Source organism: Candida margitis (genome assembly GCF_024628925.1).
Source record: "Candida margitis strain CBS 14175 chromosome Unknown scaffold100, whole genome shotgun sequence".
NCBI lineage: Eukaryota > Fungi > Ascomycota > Pichiomycetes > Serinales > Debaryomycetaceae > Lodderomyces > Lodderomyces margitis.
In genome coordinates this window covers 1-21,632 of record NW_026261826.1, presented here as the reverse complement: position 1 = coordinate 21,632, position 21,632 = coordinate 1, and the positions used below count along the sequence as shown (strand labels likewise).

The 21,632-nt window shown below is 38.3% G+C and overlaps 10 protein-coding genes across 10 annotated transcripts; 6 read left to right on the top strand and 4 right to left on the bottom strand. All coding sequences in view use genetic code 12, as the record gives it.

Moving 5' to 3' along the window:
- Positions 1–135: 135 nt before the first annotated feature.
- Positions 136–797, bottom strand: CANMA_003387 (uncharacterized protein; the record flags this gene model as incomplete). The annotated part of the gene is made up of 1 exon (XM_051815559.1): positions 136–797. A coding segment is annotated over one exon (662 nt), but the record flags the coding sequence as incomplete, so codon positions are not given.
- A 2,309-nt stretch (positions 798–3,106) lies between these two features.
- On the top strand, positions 3,107–6,496 carry CANMA_003386 (uncharacterized protein; the record flags this gene model as incomplete). The annotated part of the gene is made up of 1 exon (XM_051815558.1): positions 3,107–6,496. One exon carries the CDS (start codon positions 3,107–3,109, stop codon positions 6,494–6,496), a length of 3,390 nt encoding a protein of 1,129 aa, XP_051671014.1.
- A 357-nt stretch (positions 6,497–6,853) lies between these two features.
- HPD1 (Hpd1p) lies at positions 6,854–7,930 on the bottom strand (the record flags this gene model as incomplete). The annotated part of the gene is made up of 1 exon (XM_051815557.1): positions 6,854–7,930. One exon carries the CDS (start codon positions 7,928–7,930, stop codon positions 6,854–6,856), a length of 1,077 nt encoding a protein of 358 aa, XP_051671013.1.
- A 1,446-nt stretch (positions 7,931–9,376) lies between these two features.
- CANMA_003384 (CPYA) lies at positions 9,377–10,984 on the top strand (the record flags this gene model as incomplete). The annotated part of the gene is made up of 1 exon (XM_051815555.1): positions 9,377–10,984. The coding sequence occupies one exon, from the start codon at positions 9,377–9,379 to the stop codon at positions 10,982–10,984; it is 1,608 nt and encodes a 535-aa protein (XP_051671012.1).
- A 456-nt stretch (positions 10,985–11,440) lies between these two features.
- CANMA_003383 (urea carboxylase-associated family protein) lies at positions 11,441–12,325 on the top strand (the record flags this gene model as incomplete). The annotated part of the gene is made up of 1 exon (XM_051815554.1): positions 11,441–12,325. The coding sequence occupies one exon, from the start codon at positions 11,441–11,443 to the stop codon at positions 12,323–12,325; it is 885 nt and encodes a 294-aa protein (XP_051671011.1).
- Positions 12,326–12,370: 45 nt separating this feature from the next.
- On the bottom strand, positions 12,371–13,768 carry CANMA_003382 (putative lipoate--protein ligase; the record flags this gene model as incomplete). Its single annotated transcript, XM_051815553.1, has 1 exon — positions 12,371–13,768. One exon carries the CDS (start codon positions 13,766–13,768, stop codon positions 12,371–12,373), a length of 1,398 nt encoding a protein of 465 aa, XP_051671010.1.
- Positions 13,769–13,870: 102 nt separating this feature from the next.
- Positions 13,871–14,788, top strand: POP4 (RNase P/RNase MRP complex subunit; the record flags this gene model as incomplete). Its single annotated transcript, XM_051815552.1, has 1 exon — positions 13,871–14,788. One exon carries the CDS (start codon positions 13,871–13,873, stop codon positions 14,786–14,788), a length of 918 nt encoding a protein of 305 aa, XP_051671009.1.
- Positions 14,789–14,796: 8 nt separating this feature from the next.
- Positions 14,797–15,771, bottom strand: VPS51 (Vps51p; the record flags this gene model as incomplete). Its single annotated transcript, XM_051815551.1, has 1 exon — positions 14,797–15,771. The coding sequence occupies one exon, from the start codon at positions 15,769–15,771 to the stop codon at positions 14,797–14,799; it is 975 nt and encodes a 324-aa protein (XP_051671008.1).
- A 269-nt stretch (positions 15,772–16,040) lies between these two features.
- On the top strand, positions 16,041–16,709 carry CANMA_003379 (uncharacterized protein; the record flags this gene model as incomplete). The annotated part of the gene is made up of 1 exon (XM_051815550.1): positions 16,041–16,709. The coding sequence occupies one exon, from the start codon at positions 16,041–16,043 to the stop codon at positions 16,707–16,709; it is 669 nt and encodes a 222-aa protein (XP_051671007.1).
- Positions 16,710–17,048: 339 nt separating this feature from the next.
- ALA1 (alanine--tRNA ligase) lies at positions 17,049–19,928 on the top strand (the record flags this gene model as incomplete). Its single annotated transcript, XM_051815549.1, has 1 exon — positions 17,049–19,928. The coding sequence occupies one exon, from the start codon at positions 17,049–17,051 to the stop codon at positions 19,926–19,928; it is 2,880 nt and encodes a 959-aa protein (XP_051671006.1).
- Between the last annotated feature and the right edge of the window lie 1,704 nt (positions 19,929–21,632).

The window sequence follows — 21,632 nt, the reverse complement described above, 5'->3', positions numbered from 1 at the left end:
ACTGTGGCAAATTTTTGGTTGCCAAGTTGCCACTTTTCTTCTTCGGAAATTAAACAACCAAAATCAACAGAAACATGACCTGAGTCTGCTACTCTAACAAAAGGCAAAATCCCAATGGTCCTAAATTTATCATACAAGTAGCATTTTTCGAGTCTGGGTTCTTCCTTCTTGTACCAATGCGATCTTGCAGTCTTTCTGCAATCTTCTCTTCTCATCTCGTGATACATATCTTCATCCAATCCTGAATCACTCAACGACTCATCAGTTTCAGCATCCAAACAAGCATCAAACAGGGGGGAAACGAACAGGGAAACAATTGGGGAAACATTCAAACAAGCAGCATCCAGATCGGCTTCAATACTCTCCAAGAGGTCAATGGCATCAGTCACATCATCATTGTCCTTCACACCCTCCTCCTCCGTTCTCTCCGAACCTTGGTTGCTGTTTAAACATTTGGTAGTGACAAAGTTTTTATTGGTATGTTGAAAGTTGGTTGAATCAAAGCTTCCCAATTTGATAGTGCATACATTATTGGCTGCTACTGATTGGGTAAGTGAAGGTGGTGGTGATGGTGGTTCAGTAGACTTGAATTGCACTTGATCAAAATAAGTCACGGACTTGTTCTCCTGTTCATTGGTGGTAATGGTGGTTGGTGTTGATTGGAATGCTGGTGACATCAACATAACTCCACCTCCAGGAACAAATCCAGGGATAACCTTTTGCACGTCAACTTTCTTGTACTCGAATAACTCAAAAAACTTGTCAGCTGGGATATAGTTGATAATCTTTTCTGGCATGGTGGGTGAAAATCAATATCAAATCAACAATATGAGTAAACGGGTGATTGGTAGGAAAAAGGAAAGTATGTAGTTTTTTGCAATTTTTTGATTGTGTTGGGGGAATTTATAGGATTTGTAAAGTAAGAAAGAATATCAAAATTTTGCAACTTTCTTCAACCAAAGAGGGGAAGATTGTATACCACAACAAAAGTAAAAGAGAAGTAATATTGATCCCTTTATTTATTCCAACTTTGAGAGTATGCTTAGTAGAGTTAATAGATATCAGTATTAAACACGCCCTGAATGAGGATAGCTCATCTACTATGAACTCTATGCACCTAGTAAGCGAAGTTGTAATCTATACCTTGTTACAGTATTTGAGTATGTAATGTATGAGAATCATTTTTGCAACCAGAGAAAATTATTGCGCCAAAACACACGCACAGAGAATCTGAGTAATAGTGGATTGAAGGCGCAGTCAGAGACGCAACTGATAAATCACTAGGATTTTTGGTTTAAAGGGTATAGAGTCTTCACTATCTTCAATGAAGGAGCTTAGTTGAACTACCCAGTTATTGAGTAGATACAAAGTTTAGTTAAGAAACTTTTCTCGTAGGAAAAACAAGCGAATAACACTTCTGTTCAAAAGGGTGTATCTAAACTTTTCATACAACCTGCATGTGTACTTGTCTGCATAACAGCACACTTAGAAGTCATAGACATAATACAGACTTCCCTGTGAGGTGATTGGAGTAGCCGAATTAGAACTCACCAAATAAAAGGTGCAAAAAAAACATTAATTGTATGCATGTATTTTAGTTTTGTCTGCACAAGGTGTTAAAAAATTGTATTGGGTATTATAGGTAAGAAGAGAATACGAATTTTTACATCCCAATAATGTAATTAAACGTTACAATTTATATGCCATAAACCGCCTCCACTTTTAATCTCTCATTATACATTTATGAATAAAAGTAAATGACTTAGGTTTGTCTTTTTCAAAGTCACCTTCTTTTCTACACACACACACACTCTCTCTCTCTCTCTCAAACACAGGGTTTGCATACATTTAGAGATGACTCGTCAAAGTATATGTTACTATTCTGAAAACATAGTTAACGTTTTTTACAGTACCGTTTTGTAATTAAAGGTGATTTGTAGAATATATATATATATATATATATATGTATATTGCAGCACCGGTTTTAAGACGGCGATAACACCCGACAAAAGTATACGCTACCAATTGTGATTTAGTAATTGTACACAAAAGATTATTTCTTATCATTTAAACAGTAGAATGATTCGACAGAGATAAAATAAGAAGTATGTCGTATCTCTATAGATAAATATATATATTTATATGCAGAAGAGGAGAAGAAATACATTCTTGTCTTTATGTAAATTAAAGAACAAGCTAACTACCTCTCTCCCACCTGTAGCTAGAAAGCATGATGTACCTATACTTAATACTAAAATTTCTAAAACTAAAAACCAAAATCATCAGATTAGATATAGAGATCCACCCAAACAGCAAACAGAAGAAGGGAAAGAGAAAGAAAGTAGGTTGATTTTCAAACTCTTCTAAGTAGTGCATCTACTTATGATATACTCTTTAGTAAAACTGTACATACAAAAGTACTTGTACTTTAGTGTAGATGGAAAAGTTATCACCAACAGAGTCCCTTTCTTTACTATTTTAATTTTTATTTTATTTTTTATTTTATTTTTTATTTTATTTTTTATTTTATTTTTTATTTTATTTTTTATTTTATTTTTTATTTTAAATTTCTTTTTTTCTTACAAGTTTTGTATCCTTTCGCCTCAGTACATTGTGAGTTAGGTTAAGTCAAGTTAAGTTAAGTTGGTTAACGTTTTTTTATTTTTTATTTTTTTCAACTTTCCCATCAATTCCTTCACCAATACAACCAATACGATCAACCAACTAAATATCCACCACTACTCCATTAAAAAGTGTTTTCTTTTAATATATATATATAATACTTGAAGTATTATATAATTACACTGTATTATAATAGTATAACTACTTTTATCAATATTTTCTTTCTACCAAATTAAAATTATCAACTATTATTATTCTCCACTACCACCCTTTTCTCTCCCCCCCCCTCCCCCCACCACCCACACTCACAAACCAACCAAAAAAAAAAATCGAAAAAAAAACCAAAAACAAGAATAAACCAATCAAACAATTCTTTACCAAAACATACACCAAAACCACCTCATCTCATCCCATATCTTGTGTGTTGCCCTTTTTCTTTTCATAATTTCCATCATTTGCATTACACTCCTTCATATCATATACAATGCACAACAACAACAACAACAGCAACCATATACCAAATTCACCGTTATTCCCACCACTGCAGCTAAGCACAAATTCTAACCACGATTATCATCATCTGCAACTGCAACTGCAGCACCGTCACCCCCTGTCGTCAAATTCACCATCCCCTCCTCAACACCAAGTATTTCTACCAACACTACCTGACAAACCAACAACGGCTACTTCGTCTTTAGCTGCATACATCATCCCATCAGAACCAGTATTGTTTGTTCAAGGGTTTGAACCCCACGAGTATGAATCACGTCCACCAACACTATTACGAGGCTCACTTTATATTCGCGTGTTTAAACCAACAAAAATCAAGTCCATTACCTTGAGTTTCAAAGGTGTACAACGAACAGATTGGCCTGAAGGTATACCACCTAAAAAAAACGTCTACAACGAACAGAGTGATATAATAACACACACATGGCCATTTTTCCAAGCATCGTCAACATCGGGGCCTATTCCAAACAATGGAGCTGATATTTTTGTTGAAAAAAACGGAGAGACACATCGTAGTTCACTAGCAGATGACCTTAGTGCTGTCAGATCAAATACACCACCACCAGCCCCGCAACAATCACTTCAGAAACCTTCCACTAGTGGTGCTTCCTCAATTGCATCATCGTCTCATCATAATGATAATTTCTTCACCAGGAACTTATCACCCAGTTTTATCAGGAAGTCAAAGTCGCCAGCTCCTTCTAGCAGTGCAAATGAGTCGTCAAGTACTTTTACTGACTTAACTTCCATTGTTTCCCCTTCTAATAATGATCCCAATTCAAGTATGCTTTTTAACCCTGGTGATTATCTTTACAATTTCGAGCATCCGTTACCACCATCAATCCCAGAATCGTGTAGTGTCACTTTTGGATCTACAAGCTATCACTTAGAAGTGTCGATTCAAAGACTTGGTACTTTCAAATCCAATTTATCTGGCAGATTGCCCATCACTATTGTCCGTACTCCGTCAGAACTCAATATGGAAGAAAATGAATCGATTGTTATATCTCGAGACTGGGAAGATCAGATTAAGTACGATATTGTTATCGGAGCCAAATCAGTGGTTCTTGATTCATATTTGCCATTAGCTTTTCGATTTGTTCCATTGTGGGGTAAAGTGGCATTACACAGAATAAGAATTTACTTGACGGAGAATTTAGAGTATTATTGTTGTAATAAAAAAGTGCACCGAATGGAACCTCCCAAGAAATTTCTTTTGTTGGAACACAAGGCGAGAAAGGGTCGATCTTTATTACAGAAAAACCCTCAGGATGAGTCAACGGTTGGATTGGATCAATACGATGAAGATGTTTTACCAAAAGAGTTGGAATTTCAGTTATTTGTTCCTAAGAATGTTATTGGCCGATTGAATTCGCAAATTCATCCTGATACATCTTATGAAAACATTCAATCTCACCATTGGATTAAAATCTGTTTGAGAATAAGTAAAATTGATCCTGACAACAGTGCCAAGAGGAAACACTATGAAATCTCAATTGATTCACCCATCCATGTATTGTCACCCTTGGCCGCCCATAATAATACTTTACTTCCAGCTTATGACGACTTGGTAGATACTCCGCCACCACAACAAGCAATGAATGGTAATAATGTTGCATCAGTTATATCTCCATCAGTAAATCCATTATCTCCTGAAGTAATTGCCGTTGATGGCAATAGCCAACAGCCTATTGAATTCCACCATATTTCCACTGATTTGGACGTGGGTGCCACTGAAAGAGATGCCGATATGCATTTAGAAGCTAATTTGTACAAGCCCAAAGATGATCTGACAATCACTACAATCAACTCGCCACAAGCTAAGCCACATCCAGAAACTTTCACATCGCCTTTGATGTCACCAGTGCAGCGTCCAATACATTTAATTAGAAAACCATCAACAGCACCGCCACCTTTTGAAGAAAGTGCAAAACTGCCACCGGTTATGTCATTGCATCCGCCAGCTTATGGCGATATACAACATCGTGATGGAAGTAGCAGTGATAGTGGTAGTAGAGGTGGTGCCCGTGGACGTGGTGGTGAAGGATCACTAAGCTTGAGTCCATTGAGAATTGATGATGAGGTTGGACAAAATTTCGTCAACCCGTTGACGGAAAGTGGTACAACATCAGTCGAAAACTCAACTGGTTTACAAGTCAATACAGTAACACCTGTAAGAGATTTGTTGATTCAGCAGTTGCAAGGTAATGGTGGGTCTCATGCTGAAACAGAAGGGGAACACACTTCAAATCTGGAGACAAGCAGGGCAAAAACGGATGTTGTGGTGCCAGAAATTTCAATTAATGGTGCGGATGTGAGTTCTGAAGGTCCCACCACTACCAGTAAGCACAGCACTGAAGACGGTAGTACCCTTTCAAACAGTGTGAATAACCACCTCGCCACGACTCTTCAAAACAACAACAATAGTATGAATCAATTGTCTTTAGATGATGCAGTTATTAATGACAACGATGAAGGGGATATTGCTGATGACCCCCACTCACCCATTTCACCACGATTGGTACCCATTTCTTTTGCCCATAGGAGAAGTAGTAGAGGCACAGATGATATGGAAGGACTTGACAATGAAATATCTTCGTTTCGCGGTAAAAAACAACGAGGGGATGATGCTACTGTTCCATTACTGCCTCAGGAATCAAGGTCTTCTCGTTCATCGTCTATATCCACTACCAATTCCTTTGAACCACCTATAGATCAAACTTTACCATTACTCAATATGTCAACAAGCTCCATCCATCCAACACAGGCCGATGTAACAGCAATGAACGGCAATGCGCATTCGCAAGTTGCGTACCTGCAAGATGATCGCAACCCGTCCATCTCTTCATCGATTTATGATTTATCTCAACGTCGTCCAAGTCAGCCATTATCAGGGATGAAACCAATGGGGATCATTAGTGACTACATATCCGCTCACGACGATGAGTTTTACCAATTGAACAGTTTGCATCATTTGCGTAATCCGAGAATAAAGAAACATTATCAAGATGAAGCAGCGGGAGAAGACGAAGAAGAGGGGGATTTAGGTAACCCAAACTCCGCAACGCACTCAACCGGGATAGGTGGTAATGAATCGGGTTACAAGACAAGACAAAAGAGTTTTGGTGTTGTTGGTGTCGGTGTTGGCAATTGCGGGGGCAACTTCAATGAGGATGAATATGAAGTTGAAGAAGGATCAAGCTTGAGCTCAAATGAGGTACAACGTCAAGTGCATGGACACGATCAAGGACATCAACAGGATAAAAATGACACTGGTGGTGGTGATAGTCGGGATTCAAAAGTGCATAGTAATGTACAAGATCCTCCGCCGGGAATGAAAGTGGGGTTTGTTATGAATAATTGAGAAACATTCTTTCAGAGTTGAACAAGATGGGGAGTGGTTTATGATGACTTTCCACTGGCTACATTATAACTTATAGATCCAGGATGCCTTTTTTCAATTCATTAGGAGAAGTGTAGAGAAAAATACATTAGCTTTTGTTGTCTTTTGAGTAATAGCTTTGAATAAAACAATATAAGGAGGAATAACACTTCTCTCTATACTCCACGCAGCTATAGGCCCAGACGCGTTATGCTTTTGAAATGAAATATGTACATTTGACACTATACTTTATTCTTTTAAACCTCTCTTCATCCCTATTTTATTTTCACTTCTCTATTTAAACCAGCTATATGGAAACACACCCCTGCCTCGTTCCGTTTATTTAGAAACTTTAGTATCAACAACAGTTCCATCAGCTTCTTGTTTCAAATCGCCCAACCATTCATACAACACGGCCAAATCACGGTTGGCAATATCTTCACGCTCACAAGCCTTGTCGTACCAGTATCTACCAGCATCTCCCAAAAACAAAAATCTGCCTTGGTCCTTGGCACAATCGGTGGCCAAAACCACATCTTTTCTCGTCAACTTGGTAATAAATCCACCTTGGTAACCTACATCAGCGGGCAAGTTGTTTTCAGGGTAGACGCCGGGGATAGGACAGTTATCAACTGAAGCCCATGATTTACCGGTGGATACAGCAACTAATTTGGCATAGTTTTGTAAATTGAGTCCAAAGGCTTTGGCCAATTGGAATGAATCGGCAACCGCAATGTTGGTAACGGCAAGCAAGTAGTTGTTGGATAATTTAGCAGCTAACCCAGCACCGTGGTTGGCACCACATGGGAAAATGTTTTTACCCATCTTGTTCAACAAGGTGGTCAATGCTGGTGAAACATCTTGATGCGTTTCTCTACTCAACATAAATGACAACGTACCCTTTCTGGCACCAGCAACACCTCCACTGACTGGAGCATCAATGAAGTCAAATTCAGGCAAGGTTTCCTTGACGTATTTGTGCACCTCTCTACTGGTTGGAATATCAATAGTTGACGAATCAATAATGGTAGTTTTGTAATCAGGGCTGTATCCATTTTCTTCAAAGCTAGTGACAATCTCTTCAACAACACCCTTGACATGCTTACCTTCAGGAACCATGGTCACGATGAAATCCAATTGTCCATCAACACCAGTAACAAAACTCTTTAAATCAGGCAAGGTAACCAATTTGTCCTTGTTGGTGGCATCTTGTTGAGTTACAGTGGTGACGAAATTGTCAACTGATGCAGGTAAAGTATCATACACGTACAATTTGTCGTCAGCTTCCAATTGGTTGTAAATGTGTCTGGCCATATGTTGACCCATTTGTCCTAATCCGACAAATCCATAGTTGGCAAGTACACGAGAATTTGTGGAGAACCGACGGATAGCGGATGATGCAGTTACTTTATACATAATGTTGTGTGAATAGATATATCTTAAGACTGGGGATAGGTAATCAGCGTATTAAAAGAGAAAAGTCTCTAAATGGAAAACTTTTTTATTAAACCGGGTGGGAGGTTATGATTGGGTATTTATATATTTATAAATGACAATGAAATTTTGGCGTCTATTGAGGGAAAAGAAAAAAAAAAACAAAATTAAAATTGAAAAATTGAAAAAAATTTAAATATCCGCTTTTGAAAAATATTATATCGGTTGGAAAATACACTTTTTGGGATCATTATTATTGTCAAGAAAAATGAGTTTACTTTTTTACTCCACTTAAACACACGAGTAAGGTACAACAACATATGACCAACCCCCAACCCCCCTTTTGACGCATCCTTAGCTTAGCATATATATATATGTTTAGAGTTTTTTTTTTCTTTTAGTTTCGAACCTTTTATGTCTACGGCATTGGTATTTTTCGTATCATGAGAGTCACCTATCATAAAATTTAATGGTGGAAGGGGTTCCTTATTTTTCCGGTGTAGACTTTTAGCAAAGGACAACCGCTGTAATAGGGCCCAAAGGATGAAAAAATAAAAAAAAACAATAGAGAAACAATAGAGAAACAGTGCCAACGAATTCAAACAGGTTGCAAAAAAATATCGTTGCACATGGCAAAAAAGTGTAAGAAAAAGTGATTCAATGAGTCCAATCTTGATGGAGGCTATACCGCCACACCTCCTAGCTGTGTGTTAAATTGTTTTTTTGAGAAACTAAAATCAATTAAGAAAAGGAGGATGACCTAAGTATAATACCCCAGACCCCAGATTTCAAATTAATTGTCATTATTTTTTGTGCAAAGTTTCTTTTAAGCGCTAACGGAATTTGAATTTTTAAAGCACAAAAACGTCTTAGTCTTTTTTATCCCCGGCTATTGACGGTTCAAATGGTAGCGCAAACAAAAAGTGGGGATCGTATTCCGCTAGTGTACACAGCGCACACGATATATCTAATTACACCTGGGACCAACAGATGAAGATATACGAATTGGAGCCCAGGCGTATCAGTAATTGATTTCATCAGCTACTGATTAAGTTTACACTTTCGTCATATGGCACGGTCAATGAGTTTTCATCAGTAAATTGCGACTTGCATGTGTGGTAATAGTTGTCCTGTGTTGACTAAAGGGAGAACACATCTATCACAAGAATGATTGAGAAGCAACGCGGGATGAATCGTTCTAAATGTACACAGTGCCTTCTTTTCTTATGGCATGATTGTTCATACTGAAAATGGACTAAAAAGCGCCGGACTTAATTTCTGAATGCATACACCTCAATGCAGAACCTCTTATGTGCCACTGACAATACAATGACACGCATTGAAAATGTTATCAAATATAAGACTATCGAAAACCTGTTTTTTTTTCAATTTTAAGTGGGCTCAATTGAATTTTCTCAATCCAACAATATGAAGTTTTCCATTGCAACAAGTGCCGTCTTAGCTATGGCATCAACGGGTGGTGTCAGTGCAATGACAATTCCATTCATCGGACAAACAGTGTTGAATTACTTTGACATGAACAACTACATACCTCAATTTAACATTATCAATGGTGATGAACAAAGTAACTTGTTTCTGGAAGTTTCCAACTACTTTAATGAGCCATTAAGTATATTGACAAAAGAGACCAAAAAGTTGTGGCAGGAGATTGTCCTCAACTCTGAATTATTCCAGAAATTCAAATCCGAGCCTCCATCAAACAAGTTTGCCAAGAAACAAAAATTTGAATATTACGTAAAGGATGCAAAATACCCTAATCATGGAATACGTGCAAAGTCTCCCAAGGGCTTGGGAATTGACTCGGTTCAACAATACTCCGGTTACTTTGACATTGAGGACGAAGACAAACATCTTTTCTTTTGGTTGTTTGAAAGTAGAAATGACCCAAAGACAGACCCATTTGTATTGTGGATCAATGGTGGCCCTGGGTGTGCATCATCATTAGGATTGTTTTTTGAATTAGGACCAGCTTCAATTTCAAAAGACGTTAAACCTGTACACAACCCTTATTCGTGGAACAACAATGCCACTGTTATATTTATTGACTCTCCTGTCAATGTTGGTTACTCCTACTCGTCCAATTCAGTCACTACCGCTGATGCTTCTGCTAAGGATATTTACGCATTCTTGGAGTTATTTTTCAAACAGTTTCCACAATATAGTAAATTGGACTTCCACATATCGGGTGAATCGTATGCTGGACATTACCTTCCAGCCATTGCTGGCGAGATTTTGAGTCACCCTGAAAGGCCCTTCAATTTGTCATCGGTTTTGATAGGTAATGGATTTGCTGATGTCAAGACTCAATACGAGTACTTTCAGCCAATGGCCTGTGGTCAAGGCGGCGAACCAAGTGTTTTGGAACCAAGCGAATGCGAAGCCATGGCGGCTGGTATTCCATTATGCGCCAACTTGATTGACAGATGTTACAAATCACAATCTGTTTGGGATTGTCTTCCTGCCACTATTTATTGCAATCAAGCTGAATTGACCCCATATGAGAAGACAGGTAGAAACCTTTATGATATCAGGAAGGAATGCAAGGGACAGAATTTGTGCTACGAAGGAATGGACTACGTTGATGAGTACTTGAGTAAACCCGAGGTATTAAAAGCAGTTGGAGCTGAAGTATCTGGTCATGAAGCGTGTAACGATGAAGTCACACAAAGGTTTATCCTCAACGGCGACTTGATGAAGCCTTTTTACAGACACATTGTTGATGTTTTGGACAGCGGTATACCGGTTTTGCTCTACAATGGAGATAAAGATTTCATTTGTAACTGGTTGGGTGTTGACGCATGGAGCAATAAGCTAGAATGGACTGGTTCAACTGGGTTCAAAAAATCACCTCTCAGAAAGTGGCAAGTGGGTGGCAAACATGCTGGTAATGTCAAGAGTTATGACAACTTTACTGTCTTGAGAGTGTTTGATGCTGGGCACATGGTTCCTTATGATCAACCGGCTCATGCCTTGGATATGTTCACCCAATGGGTTGGAGGTCAATACACGTTTTGAAATAGAGTGTAATCAAAGTGGATAGAATTTGTATCGTTTATACTAACATAGGCACAAGTCTAGTGCTACTCTCCTTTTGCAACAAATCCAATTAAAAATTTCCCGTTAATGCTTTCCTCAATTGTGTAACATTCTCAAAAGACCACTTCTAAGCTTATATACTACATTAAGCACTAACTGCATTCATCAAAGTTTTAGTTTCGCTTATTATATCCATTTTTGTTGTATATTACTTTCATTTTGATGGTTGGTTTGGAGGCGAATCTTTGTTATCTAAATCTTTACCAAATCGGGAATTACGCGCAAAAACTTTAAAACGCCCAAAACGCTTAACTAATTGAATAATTTCATAACATTTTCAAAGTATACACATATATATATATGACAAGTGTGTTATTCTAAATTACTCACCATTGCTTCTTCCATCAGTCTATACCTTCCCACCCCTCGCTTTCCATGGTTGAATCAATTTCATCGCAATTGCCCCAAAAAACAACTTACAAGTTACCAAAACCAAAAGCAGCATATTATCCTCATCCAGGATCACCTTTATATGCCGATAAATCCTTTTACGATTCTATAGCTAAAGCTCCTAAAACACTTGTTGACAAAATTCGGTGTGAACCACGTACAGGGATTGCCATCAAGATACCAGCGAAATCGGTGTTTAGAATTACAACTCCTGATGGACCACAGGTTTGTGATTTGAATATTTGGAATTTGAATAATTTTAAAGAACGGTTCTGGGCTGCTAGAACTAGACAATTGCATTCTGCTCATGTGTCGACTTATGATAGGCTTTGGTCGAATTTGCCATACTTGCGTCCACTAGTCACCATCATTGGCGATACTATGTCTGCCAGACACGATGAATGGGGTGGAAGAGTCCACGATACCTTGGGTACACGATGTGACCCATACGTAGACAAGTTAATCAGTGGGAAAGATAACGACAACCATTGTCATTCCAATTTATATCGAGCTATTAGACCTTTTGGATTGACAGAATTTGATGTTCATGATGTCTTGAATGTGTTTCAAGTCACTGGATTAAATGAATATGATCAGTATTTCATGGAGGCCTGTCCTGCTACTAAAAGCGATTATTTTGAATTATTTGCTGAATTGGATTTGCTTGTTGCAATAAGTGCCTGTCCTGGCGGAGATTTGTCACAATGGGGGTGGGGTGAGCATCAAGACGATTTAAACGATCTGAAAATGGTTGATTGTTGTCGTGCTCTTGAAATTGAGGTGTATAAATTAGAAGACGAAGATGGTGTTTTACAAGGGTGGAAACAGCCTGAAGTTGTCAACTACACGGGTAATCATGGATTGAAGTAGCTAGCTACATGCATAGGCATCATCTATAAGTATCTATAAGATAATCTATACACCATCGATGGCTTTATGCAACCAGCTGCCCAATTTGTGAGTAGATCTATCACCACCCAATGATTGTTCAATCGAATCGCCTCTATATTGAATTCCACATAATTTCCCACTGACTTCGTTCCACAATGTCGGACTATAATGCGAATTTGCATCTCCCCATTCAATACTCTTTATTATTCCCATGTCTACTGTAAGTTTTATACAAATACCATGCTTTGCATTTTCAAGTGTATGTGTGAAGGAGGGAGTACGGCCAAATTTCCACTCCCACGATTTCAACTCATCGGCAACAGTAAATACCTCCTCGGGTAACTCAACAGACTCATCAATTTCAAAGGTATTGGCCAGTTTAACTGCACTGACAAAATCTGTCAATCCCATCATCTCGTTAAACTCTTTATTAGGATCATCTTCATTTTTCAATTCCGTTGAAGATGCATCCAGTATCCCATACTCAAGTTTAAACCCTTTGGAAACTAGATCGACAAAGCTCTCCTGTGGAATCTGCAAGTTGGTAACTTTTGCCTTCACCGAATCAATAGTTTTACTGGCATCAACCACTCCCAATTCTACCACATCGCGATGCAACACTTGTTTCAATCTTTGCAAATCCAGATTTAGTAACATGGTTCCATGATGGTAGGATTTGCCTCGAGATAGCTTATAAGCCGAGCCACTAATTTTCAATTCCTTGTTGCCGTTTCGAGCCACAATATCACCTCGATGATTAACTTCAATTTTCGTTGATGTGATATTCGACCTATTAATCGAGTCAACAATCAAGTCTACAAATTTAAATCGATCGAAGTCTTGCTTTGTTGTCATGAATGAATAATTAACATTTCCCAAATCATGAACTACAGTACCGCCACCTGACTTTCTCCTAATCAAAGGAATCCCACATTCATTCATCTTGGGCAAATTGACTTCTTTCCAAGGATTTTGATTCTTTCCAATAACAACGCAAGGTGAATTTGTGTAGAACATTAGCCTTTGTGCTTTAAATGGGGAGTCCTTGGCTATCGGTATTTTATTATACACGTAGTCTTCAATGGCTAAGTTCAAATATGGATCAGAAAGCTTGGAGACAAAAACGGTGGGCTCATTTCTTGCTGCAATAGACTCTAGTTTGCCTGCTTGTGTGGGGGTTGGAATCTCCAGCTCTTCATTATCATAGAGTAGATCCTTCAATTGCTTCTTCTTGTATTCGCTTACTTGAGGTGATTCTTTGTAGTGGCGAAAATCTCCGAGACCAAATTCATCTAAATCTAAATCGGTCAAGTCATCTTGGAATGGCGAGTTGATGTTGGATATATAGCGCTTGAAACTTAGTCCTTGCTTTACTAGTCGAGATAGCACACCACGACTTGTCAACGAAAGGTGAATTGTCATATAACCATAGAACTTCAACTAGTGATGAGTAAAGTTTAAAAGTTCAAAAGTATGAAAAAAAAAACATCATCAATTAACCAAACCTGCGCTTTATTACCAAAGATGACAAGTACCAATGAACTAGAAAAACGATTACTCACACGATGCTACAACTCTAACGAGGAAATACTAAACATACTAGAAACACGATACTCGACTGAAGGAGAACAAAAGCCGACAATTTTATTCAAACATGTCAAGAAACCCACCAAGAACAATCGGAAATCCATCTTGCTCAAACCATCATCCGATGATAAAATCCCCTCAAGCAGAAAAAGATCAACCAGAAATGAGCTTAAACAATACATCACATCAACAATTACCAACCAACGTAAATTGATCAAAAAAATTCGAGCGTATAAACGTGCCAACCAACCTTTTAGTATTGAACCATTGATTAAACAATATGATATACCTAAATTTGAAGATTTTATCAAAATGAATGATTTATGGCAGAGCTATATTCAAGATTTGCTTGGTCTTGATACGAATACCCCACTCAATACTTCTGTCATGCTACCGAAATTGGTCAATGCCGACTTTAATGGATGCTTACTAACGGTACTACAATCACGCAACAATAACGTTGTTGGGACCAGAGGTATAGTTGTGTGGGACTGTCAGCATTCATTTATAATGGTTGTACCTCGTGGTGAAGATTATAAGGAGTGGACACTGGCTGCTGCAAATGACAAGGAAGTCACAAAGGAATTGGATCCGGCAGCGTTTGTAGGTGGAATGAAAATCATTCCCAAGCAATATACTCTATTTGGCTTCGATGTCGTTTTACCAAGTGAAAAGAAGCATGATAATAATGAAAGAGATATAGAGGTTGATGATGATGATGATGATGATGATGATGAATCGCAAGAAGGAGTAGAAAGCATAGGGTTTACCTTGATTGGCTCAAGATTTGAAATACGAAGTGTTGAGAGGTCGGCGAAAAAGTTTAAAAATCATGCTGTTGATGATCTACTATAGCTCTTATCCTAATATATTCGACTTTTGATTGTGTTTAATTGTAATCTCAAAGCTTCGCTTTTAGTTGACTCTATTATCTTATCAATCATTGATTCTGCTTCAACCCTCTCCAGTTCTTCCAATTGTCGGTTTGGCAACTCTAAAATGTAGCCTATCTGACTAATGATTTCTTCGTTATTCGCATTATTTGGTATACTATCCACCGTTTCATCGTACACTCCAACGACGCTGGCGTTTGACTCTGCGCGATCGGTGGATCTCTCCAATCGATTAAGAACATCATCGAACCCACCATAAGTAAACTTCTTGATTGTAGTTTCATCAAACTTGGATAAATCATTCAACACATCATCGAGATAACTATCAATGGAAACCTCTGGACCAGTATCATCAGCCTGTCTAAAAATTTTAAAACCACTCAAGGAATCAATCTTTTCTGAACCATTTACCGAAGATGTATTTGAAATCTGCTTTTTAGACTCAGACAAGTCTCCCAACATGTTGCTTAGCTTAATTAGCTCATAATAGTTATCATAAATAATCTCTTTCTTTTTTTGACTCGCTGAACTGAGTTGCAGTTGTATTTTGTTACGAAGTTTGAGAATATCCTTAGTGCTTGACGTCTTGATGAATTGTTCTACATCCTCAGCAGTTTTCAATTCATCAGGTTCAACTTCACGCTGGTTAGAATTGTCCTCTTTCTTGTCGGTAGGTTTATCCAGTTCAGTTGCACCATTTTCTTCTCCTAGTTGGTTCTTTTGTTGATTGGACTGTGCTTGTTGTAAATGGTAAAACTCTTGTAATGCTTTACGCCGTGATGATATCTTCCTAGGCTGTTGTGTATGAGGAGGTAGTTGAGGTGATGCACTGTTGGACGCTGCTGATGATAGACTTGGTGAGAAACTGGCCCTCGGAGTAGATGTTGCTGAGGATGCTTGGTCTTTACTCGGCTTTTTGTACGAAAGAACAGGAGTTTGGGCCATTAGTGGTTAGGATCAATCGGTTATGGAAACTATTAGTAGTACTATAATATTTTGTAAGTACAATGGTTTATCTATTTATCAATCTGAGAGAATTTTAAAGAAACAAAAATTTATTCCATTTCCAAGCATTCGTTACCCCTTGAATATTCAAGAGCAAAGCAACATTTCTAACAAATGATAGAAGTATAAATAATAGTGACATATGCCCTCAATTGTATACTATTGCTTCTACTGATTGAATCTTTTACGCTAAAAGTCACTTTACAAAGATGCAATTGAAAGAATATTCCGTTGATACTCCACGTCAAACTTTGCTAGAAGGTTCTGAGAAAGTTTTGAAATCAATTTCTAACTGGACTCCAGGTAAGGTGTATCACAAGGATACGAAACATGTCACCAGGACTTTTCATGATACCATCGATGGTGATTACTGGTGCGCTAGACAAAGCGTGTTGAAAGATATCCCAATAGACAAATTCAAATCTGCAATTATTGGCACTACTGAAGTTGGATTCACTCATTCAGACCATGAACTCCTTTATGTTCATGAAATTGAGCTGATGCAAGTTCGCAATATAAACAAATACGAAGATAATGGATGGAGCTACACAATTCACGCTCAATACGAATTTGGATTTCCCTTAAATAAGAGGCTGTTTAACGAGTTGGTCCATGTTTTTGTTTCCAATGACAGAGCATTGGTGGTTAGTGTTCCCATTGAAGGGGGGATTGAAGGGGTGTTGGGAACTTATGTATCTGTTGAACAAATTAAATGGAACGGAAATAGTGTTGATTGGACTGTTGCTACCACATCAAGTGCTGGTGGAAATATTCCTGACTGGGTCACTAAGCTAAGTATTGGCGGTGCGATAGCTAAAGACGTTCCAAATGTGCTTGCATACATTGAAAGCGAGAGGTTCCTTGTCCACGTTGGATAAAATGAGGCAATATGTAATGTAGCTTACATAGAGTACACACAAGATCTTTGAAAGCAATGTGATCCTTTATTCGAAGGTCTAAGAATTGAACTCTCAGAGTAATAGCTAAGTAACTGGCATCTATTCTGTCCTCTTCTTCTCCACCCAACCCACACATAAAACACAAAAATCAATCAGTTGATGAGAAAAGTTAAACTTGAGAAGAAGAAAAAAAAAAAATCCTCACACTGAAAATTTGATTGACTGGTGTGACTCTTACTTCTCATTCCAACTAGTTTGACAGACACGAAACTTTGGTCAATTTGCACTTGTATGATCAAAAGGACATTCACAAGAATAATGTCTACTTCATCCACCGTCAATAATACTGAAAAATGGTCTGCCCCAAAAGTTAGATCTACCTTTTTAGATTTTTTCAAAGATAAGAAACAACATACCTATGTTCCGTCTTCTTCAGTGGTTCCTCATAATGACCCTACTTTGTTATTTGCCAATGCTGGTATGAACCAGTATAAGCCTATCTTCTTAGGAACAGTTGATCCAGCAAGTGATTTTGCCAAGTTGAAAAGAGCTGTTAACTCTCAGAAGTGTATTAGAGCTGGGGGTAAACATAACGATTTAGAAGATGTTGGTAGGGATTCATATCATCATACTTTTTTTGAAATGCTTGGTAACTGGTCGTTTGGAGATTACTTCAAAAAGGAAGCCATTGCTTGGTCCTGGGAATTATTAACTGAAGTCTATAGCTTGGAAAAAGATAGGTTATATGTTACATACTTTGGTGGGGACGACAAACAAGGATTAGAAGCAGACTTGGAGGCTAAACAATTCTGGTTAAATGTTGGTGTTGCCGAGGACCACATCTTGCCAGGTGATGCAAAGGATAATTTCTGGGAAATGGGAGACCAAGGTCCTTGTGGTCCTTGTTCCGAGATTCATTATGATAGAATAGGTGGTAGAAACGCCGCCTCCCTTGTTAATATGGACGACCCAAACGTATTGGAAGTTTGGAACGTTGTTTTCATTCAGTATAACCGTGAGGCTGACGGCTCGTTGAAGCCTTTGCCAAACAAGCATATCGATACTGGTATGGGTTTTGAAAGATTGGTATCCATTTTGCAAAACAAGTATTCCAATTACGACACCGATGTGTTTTTGCCAATTTTTGAAAAAATTAGAGAGATCACTGGTGTCAGACCATACACTGGGAAGTTTGGTGTCGATGATAAAGATGGTATTGATACTGCTTACAGAGTCATTGCTGACCATGTGAGAACTCTCACATTTGCCATTTGTGATGGTGGGGTTCCAAATAATGAAGGTAGGGGATATGTTTTGAGAAGAGTCTTGAGAAGAGGCTCACGTTATGTACGCAAGTACATGAACTATCCAATTGGATCATTCTTCCCTCAGTTGGTTGACGTTGTCATTGAACAAAATAAAGAAATTTTCCCAGAAATCGAATCGGGATCGCAAGATCTTAAGGAGATTTTGAATGAAGAAGAATTGTCGTTTGCAAAGACTTTGGATCGTGGTGAAAAACTATTTGAACAATATGCCATCATCGCTTCAAAGACACCTGAGCAAACTTTATCTGGTAAGGATGTATGGAGATTATATGACACATATGGGTTCCCGGTTGACTTGACTAGATTAATGGCTGAAGAGGCAGGTTTGAAGATTGATGAAGAAGGATTTGAAGTGGCCAAGGAAGAGTCAAGAGAAGCTTCCAAGGGCGCAGGTAGTAAGAATGCATCTTCTTTGGTTAAATTAGATGTGCATGCTTTATCTGATCTTGAAGGAAAAGTTGCCAAGACCGATGATAGTGCCAAGTATGGACTTGAAAATATCAAAGCCAAAGTTCTTGCTATCTATGATGGCAGTAAATTTGTTGATTCGATTCAGCAAAGTGAAGAAGGTACACAATACGGTATCTTGTTGGATAAAACGCCATTCTACGCCGAACAAGGTGGTCAGGAATACGATACCGGTAAACTTGTTATTGATGGTAAAACCGAGTTTAATGTCGAAAATGTACAAGTTTACGCTGGATATGTTTTGCACACTGGTTTCGTTCTTGAAGGTAAATTGAACGTAGGTGATGAAGTGATTGCTGCTTACGATGAGTTGAGAAGGTGGCCAATTAGAAACAACCACACTGGTACCCATGTTTTGAATTATGCCTTGAGGGAGGTTCTTGGTGACGATGTTGATCAAAAAGGTTCGCTTGTTGCAAAGGAGAAATTGAGATTTGATTTCAGTCATAAGCAAGCCTTGACACCAAAAGAGTTGGAAAAAGTTGAAGATATCTCTAACCAATACATTAGAGATAATAAACAAGTTTACTACAAGGATGTATCATTAGCTGAAGCTAAAGGGATTAACGGTTTGAGAGCTGTGTTTGGAGAGACGTATCCTGACCCAGTCCGTGTTGTTTCAATTGGTGTTCCAGTTGATGATTTGCTCAAGGACCCAAGAAATGATCAGTGGAAATCATTATCAATTGAATTTTGCGGTGGTACTCATGTGGCCAAAACAAGTGAGATTAAAGATTTAGTTATCATTGAAGAATCGGGTATTGCCAAAGGTATAAGAAGAATTGTTGCCGTTACTGGCCATGATGCCCATGCTGTACAAAGAGTTGCCAAAGAATTTGGTGATGAATTGGAACAAGCAAATGCATTACCTAATGGGCCAGTTAAAGAAAACAAGGTCAAGGAATTGGGTGTTGCATTGAAGAAGTTGTCGATTTCTGTCTTGGATAAACAAAAATTGACTGAAAAATTCAACAAGGTTGATAAATCAATCAAAGACCATCAAAAGAGCATACAAAAGGAAGAGAGCAAGAAAACTCTTGAAGTCGTCAAGAAATGGCTTGATGATGGTGAACATAAATCCGAGTTTTTGGTGGCACACATACCAATCAATGCCAATGCCAAGGCCATAACCGAGGCTTTCAACTTGGTCAAGAAGCAAGACAAAACTAAATCATTGTATTTGTTAACAGGACAAAGTGATAAAGTCGCTCACGGGTGCTATGTTAGTGATGAAGCAATTGCAAAAGGTGTTGATGCCAGCCAATTGGCTAAAGCAGTCAGTGGAAAGATTGGCGGTAAAGCTGGAGGTAAAGGAAATATTGTCCAGGGTATGGGTGACAAACCAAGTGGAATTGATGAAGCTATCGAAGAGGTGACAAAGACATTCAAAGAGAAATTGTAAAAACCGATTCCAGCTACTGCTCTAGATATATACAATTTTGTTTAAAGTTATTTACACAATTTATAAAACGGCGCCTTCAATCTCTTGAAATGGGTCTTGTTGTTGTTCTTTTTCCAATTGTTTCTTGGCAGCTTGTCTCTCGCTTTCTTTCAACTGTTTAATAACGTCCAATCTTCTCTTGACTCCTGCTTCGGCAGCTTTTGACATTATTCCAAGCATCAAGTTTACCGACCGAACATTTTCATCATTACATGGGATTGGATATGTCACTAAGCTTGGTTCCATATCAGTGTCACATAACGCAATAGTAGGAATACAAGCTGATAAACATTCTTTGATACAATTTCTATTCTCCACTGGGTTTAACAAAATGACCAAGTCTGGCTTGATTATTGAATTTGAGGTTACTGCCGAGTTGATTGGCTTGTTCTCCATATCTATTTGGTGCTTCATCGATGGGTCTTTAATCTGTTTCGAAACTTCAATACAATTGGTGATTGTACCTGGGATCCATCTCTTAGACACATAGTAACCTTTGGCTCTATCTGCCGCTGCGACTAACGATTCTTGAATTGACCAATTCTTGTGTGTTCCCACAAATAGTATAACACCACCCTTTTCACTAACACCTTCAATCACTTTACAAGCAGTTTGTAATTGAGCAATGGTTTGATTTAAATCGATTAAATGGATCCCATTATAAGTACCGTATATAAAAGGTTGGAAGTTGGATCTGAATGAAGATGTTGCATGCCCAAGATGACAACCTGCAGCCATTAAGTTCGAGATGGTGGTTTGGGTGATGCTAGGTGGGTTTGTTGTATCTCTTTGTGGTTTGTATATATTTTCAAGTTTTGAACCTAACGCCCCACTAGTTCTGAGATGGTTAAGTTGCCTTAAGTAAAGTTCTTGTTCCGAGTAATCTTTGTAATCGGGAGTGGGTTTCAAATTGGGGAATTGGGAGGTATATTGGTTGGTCATTGATGAGGCCTTTGCTTCTGGATCTTTGGTGCTCCTGTGCCCCCCCTTAACACTCTTATGAGCCCAGGGCCTATTTTCAATAATATCATCGGTTAAATGCATACTGCTTGTCATGTACTCTCGCAACTCCTCATCAAGCTGCTTGATTTTGTTTTCAGGAATTTTAGAAATGTCTTGATTCAATTTGGCAATACGCTCATTCATTAAGCTAGTGGGAGTCTTGTTTAACACATTAATGAGTTCTTTGGATTTTTCTGTCAATTCACGGATTTGTTTCGATTTTTGAATCGCTTCTTCTTCCCTAGCTAATGCTTCAGCAATGGCTTGTTCTCTCAATTCCTTATGCGACAACGTGTGCTCGAGATTGGCATCCTGTGACGCATTTTGAGCCGGCAGTTCTGAGTAGTACCTAACAAGCGACCTCCTGAGCGGCCTACCAAAGGACGTTCTTAACATGTTTGGTGATTGGTGCTTTCGTGGATGCTCTGAATGAAATGGAAAAAAAAAAAAATTTATCAAAATTTTTCAAAACAGAAATTGCAAATCATTTGAACATTCGCATAACCATTTTTTGGTGCAAATACGAACAACGTTAGATATACACATAGTACTATGAACAGATGGTCAAGTGGTACTTTAATTAAGCTTTTTCGAATGCGTCTCTAACCCATAGATGTGTTACCGAGACCATTCCTGGTCTCTTCAGGAATCCCTTAGCAGTGG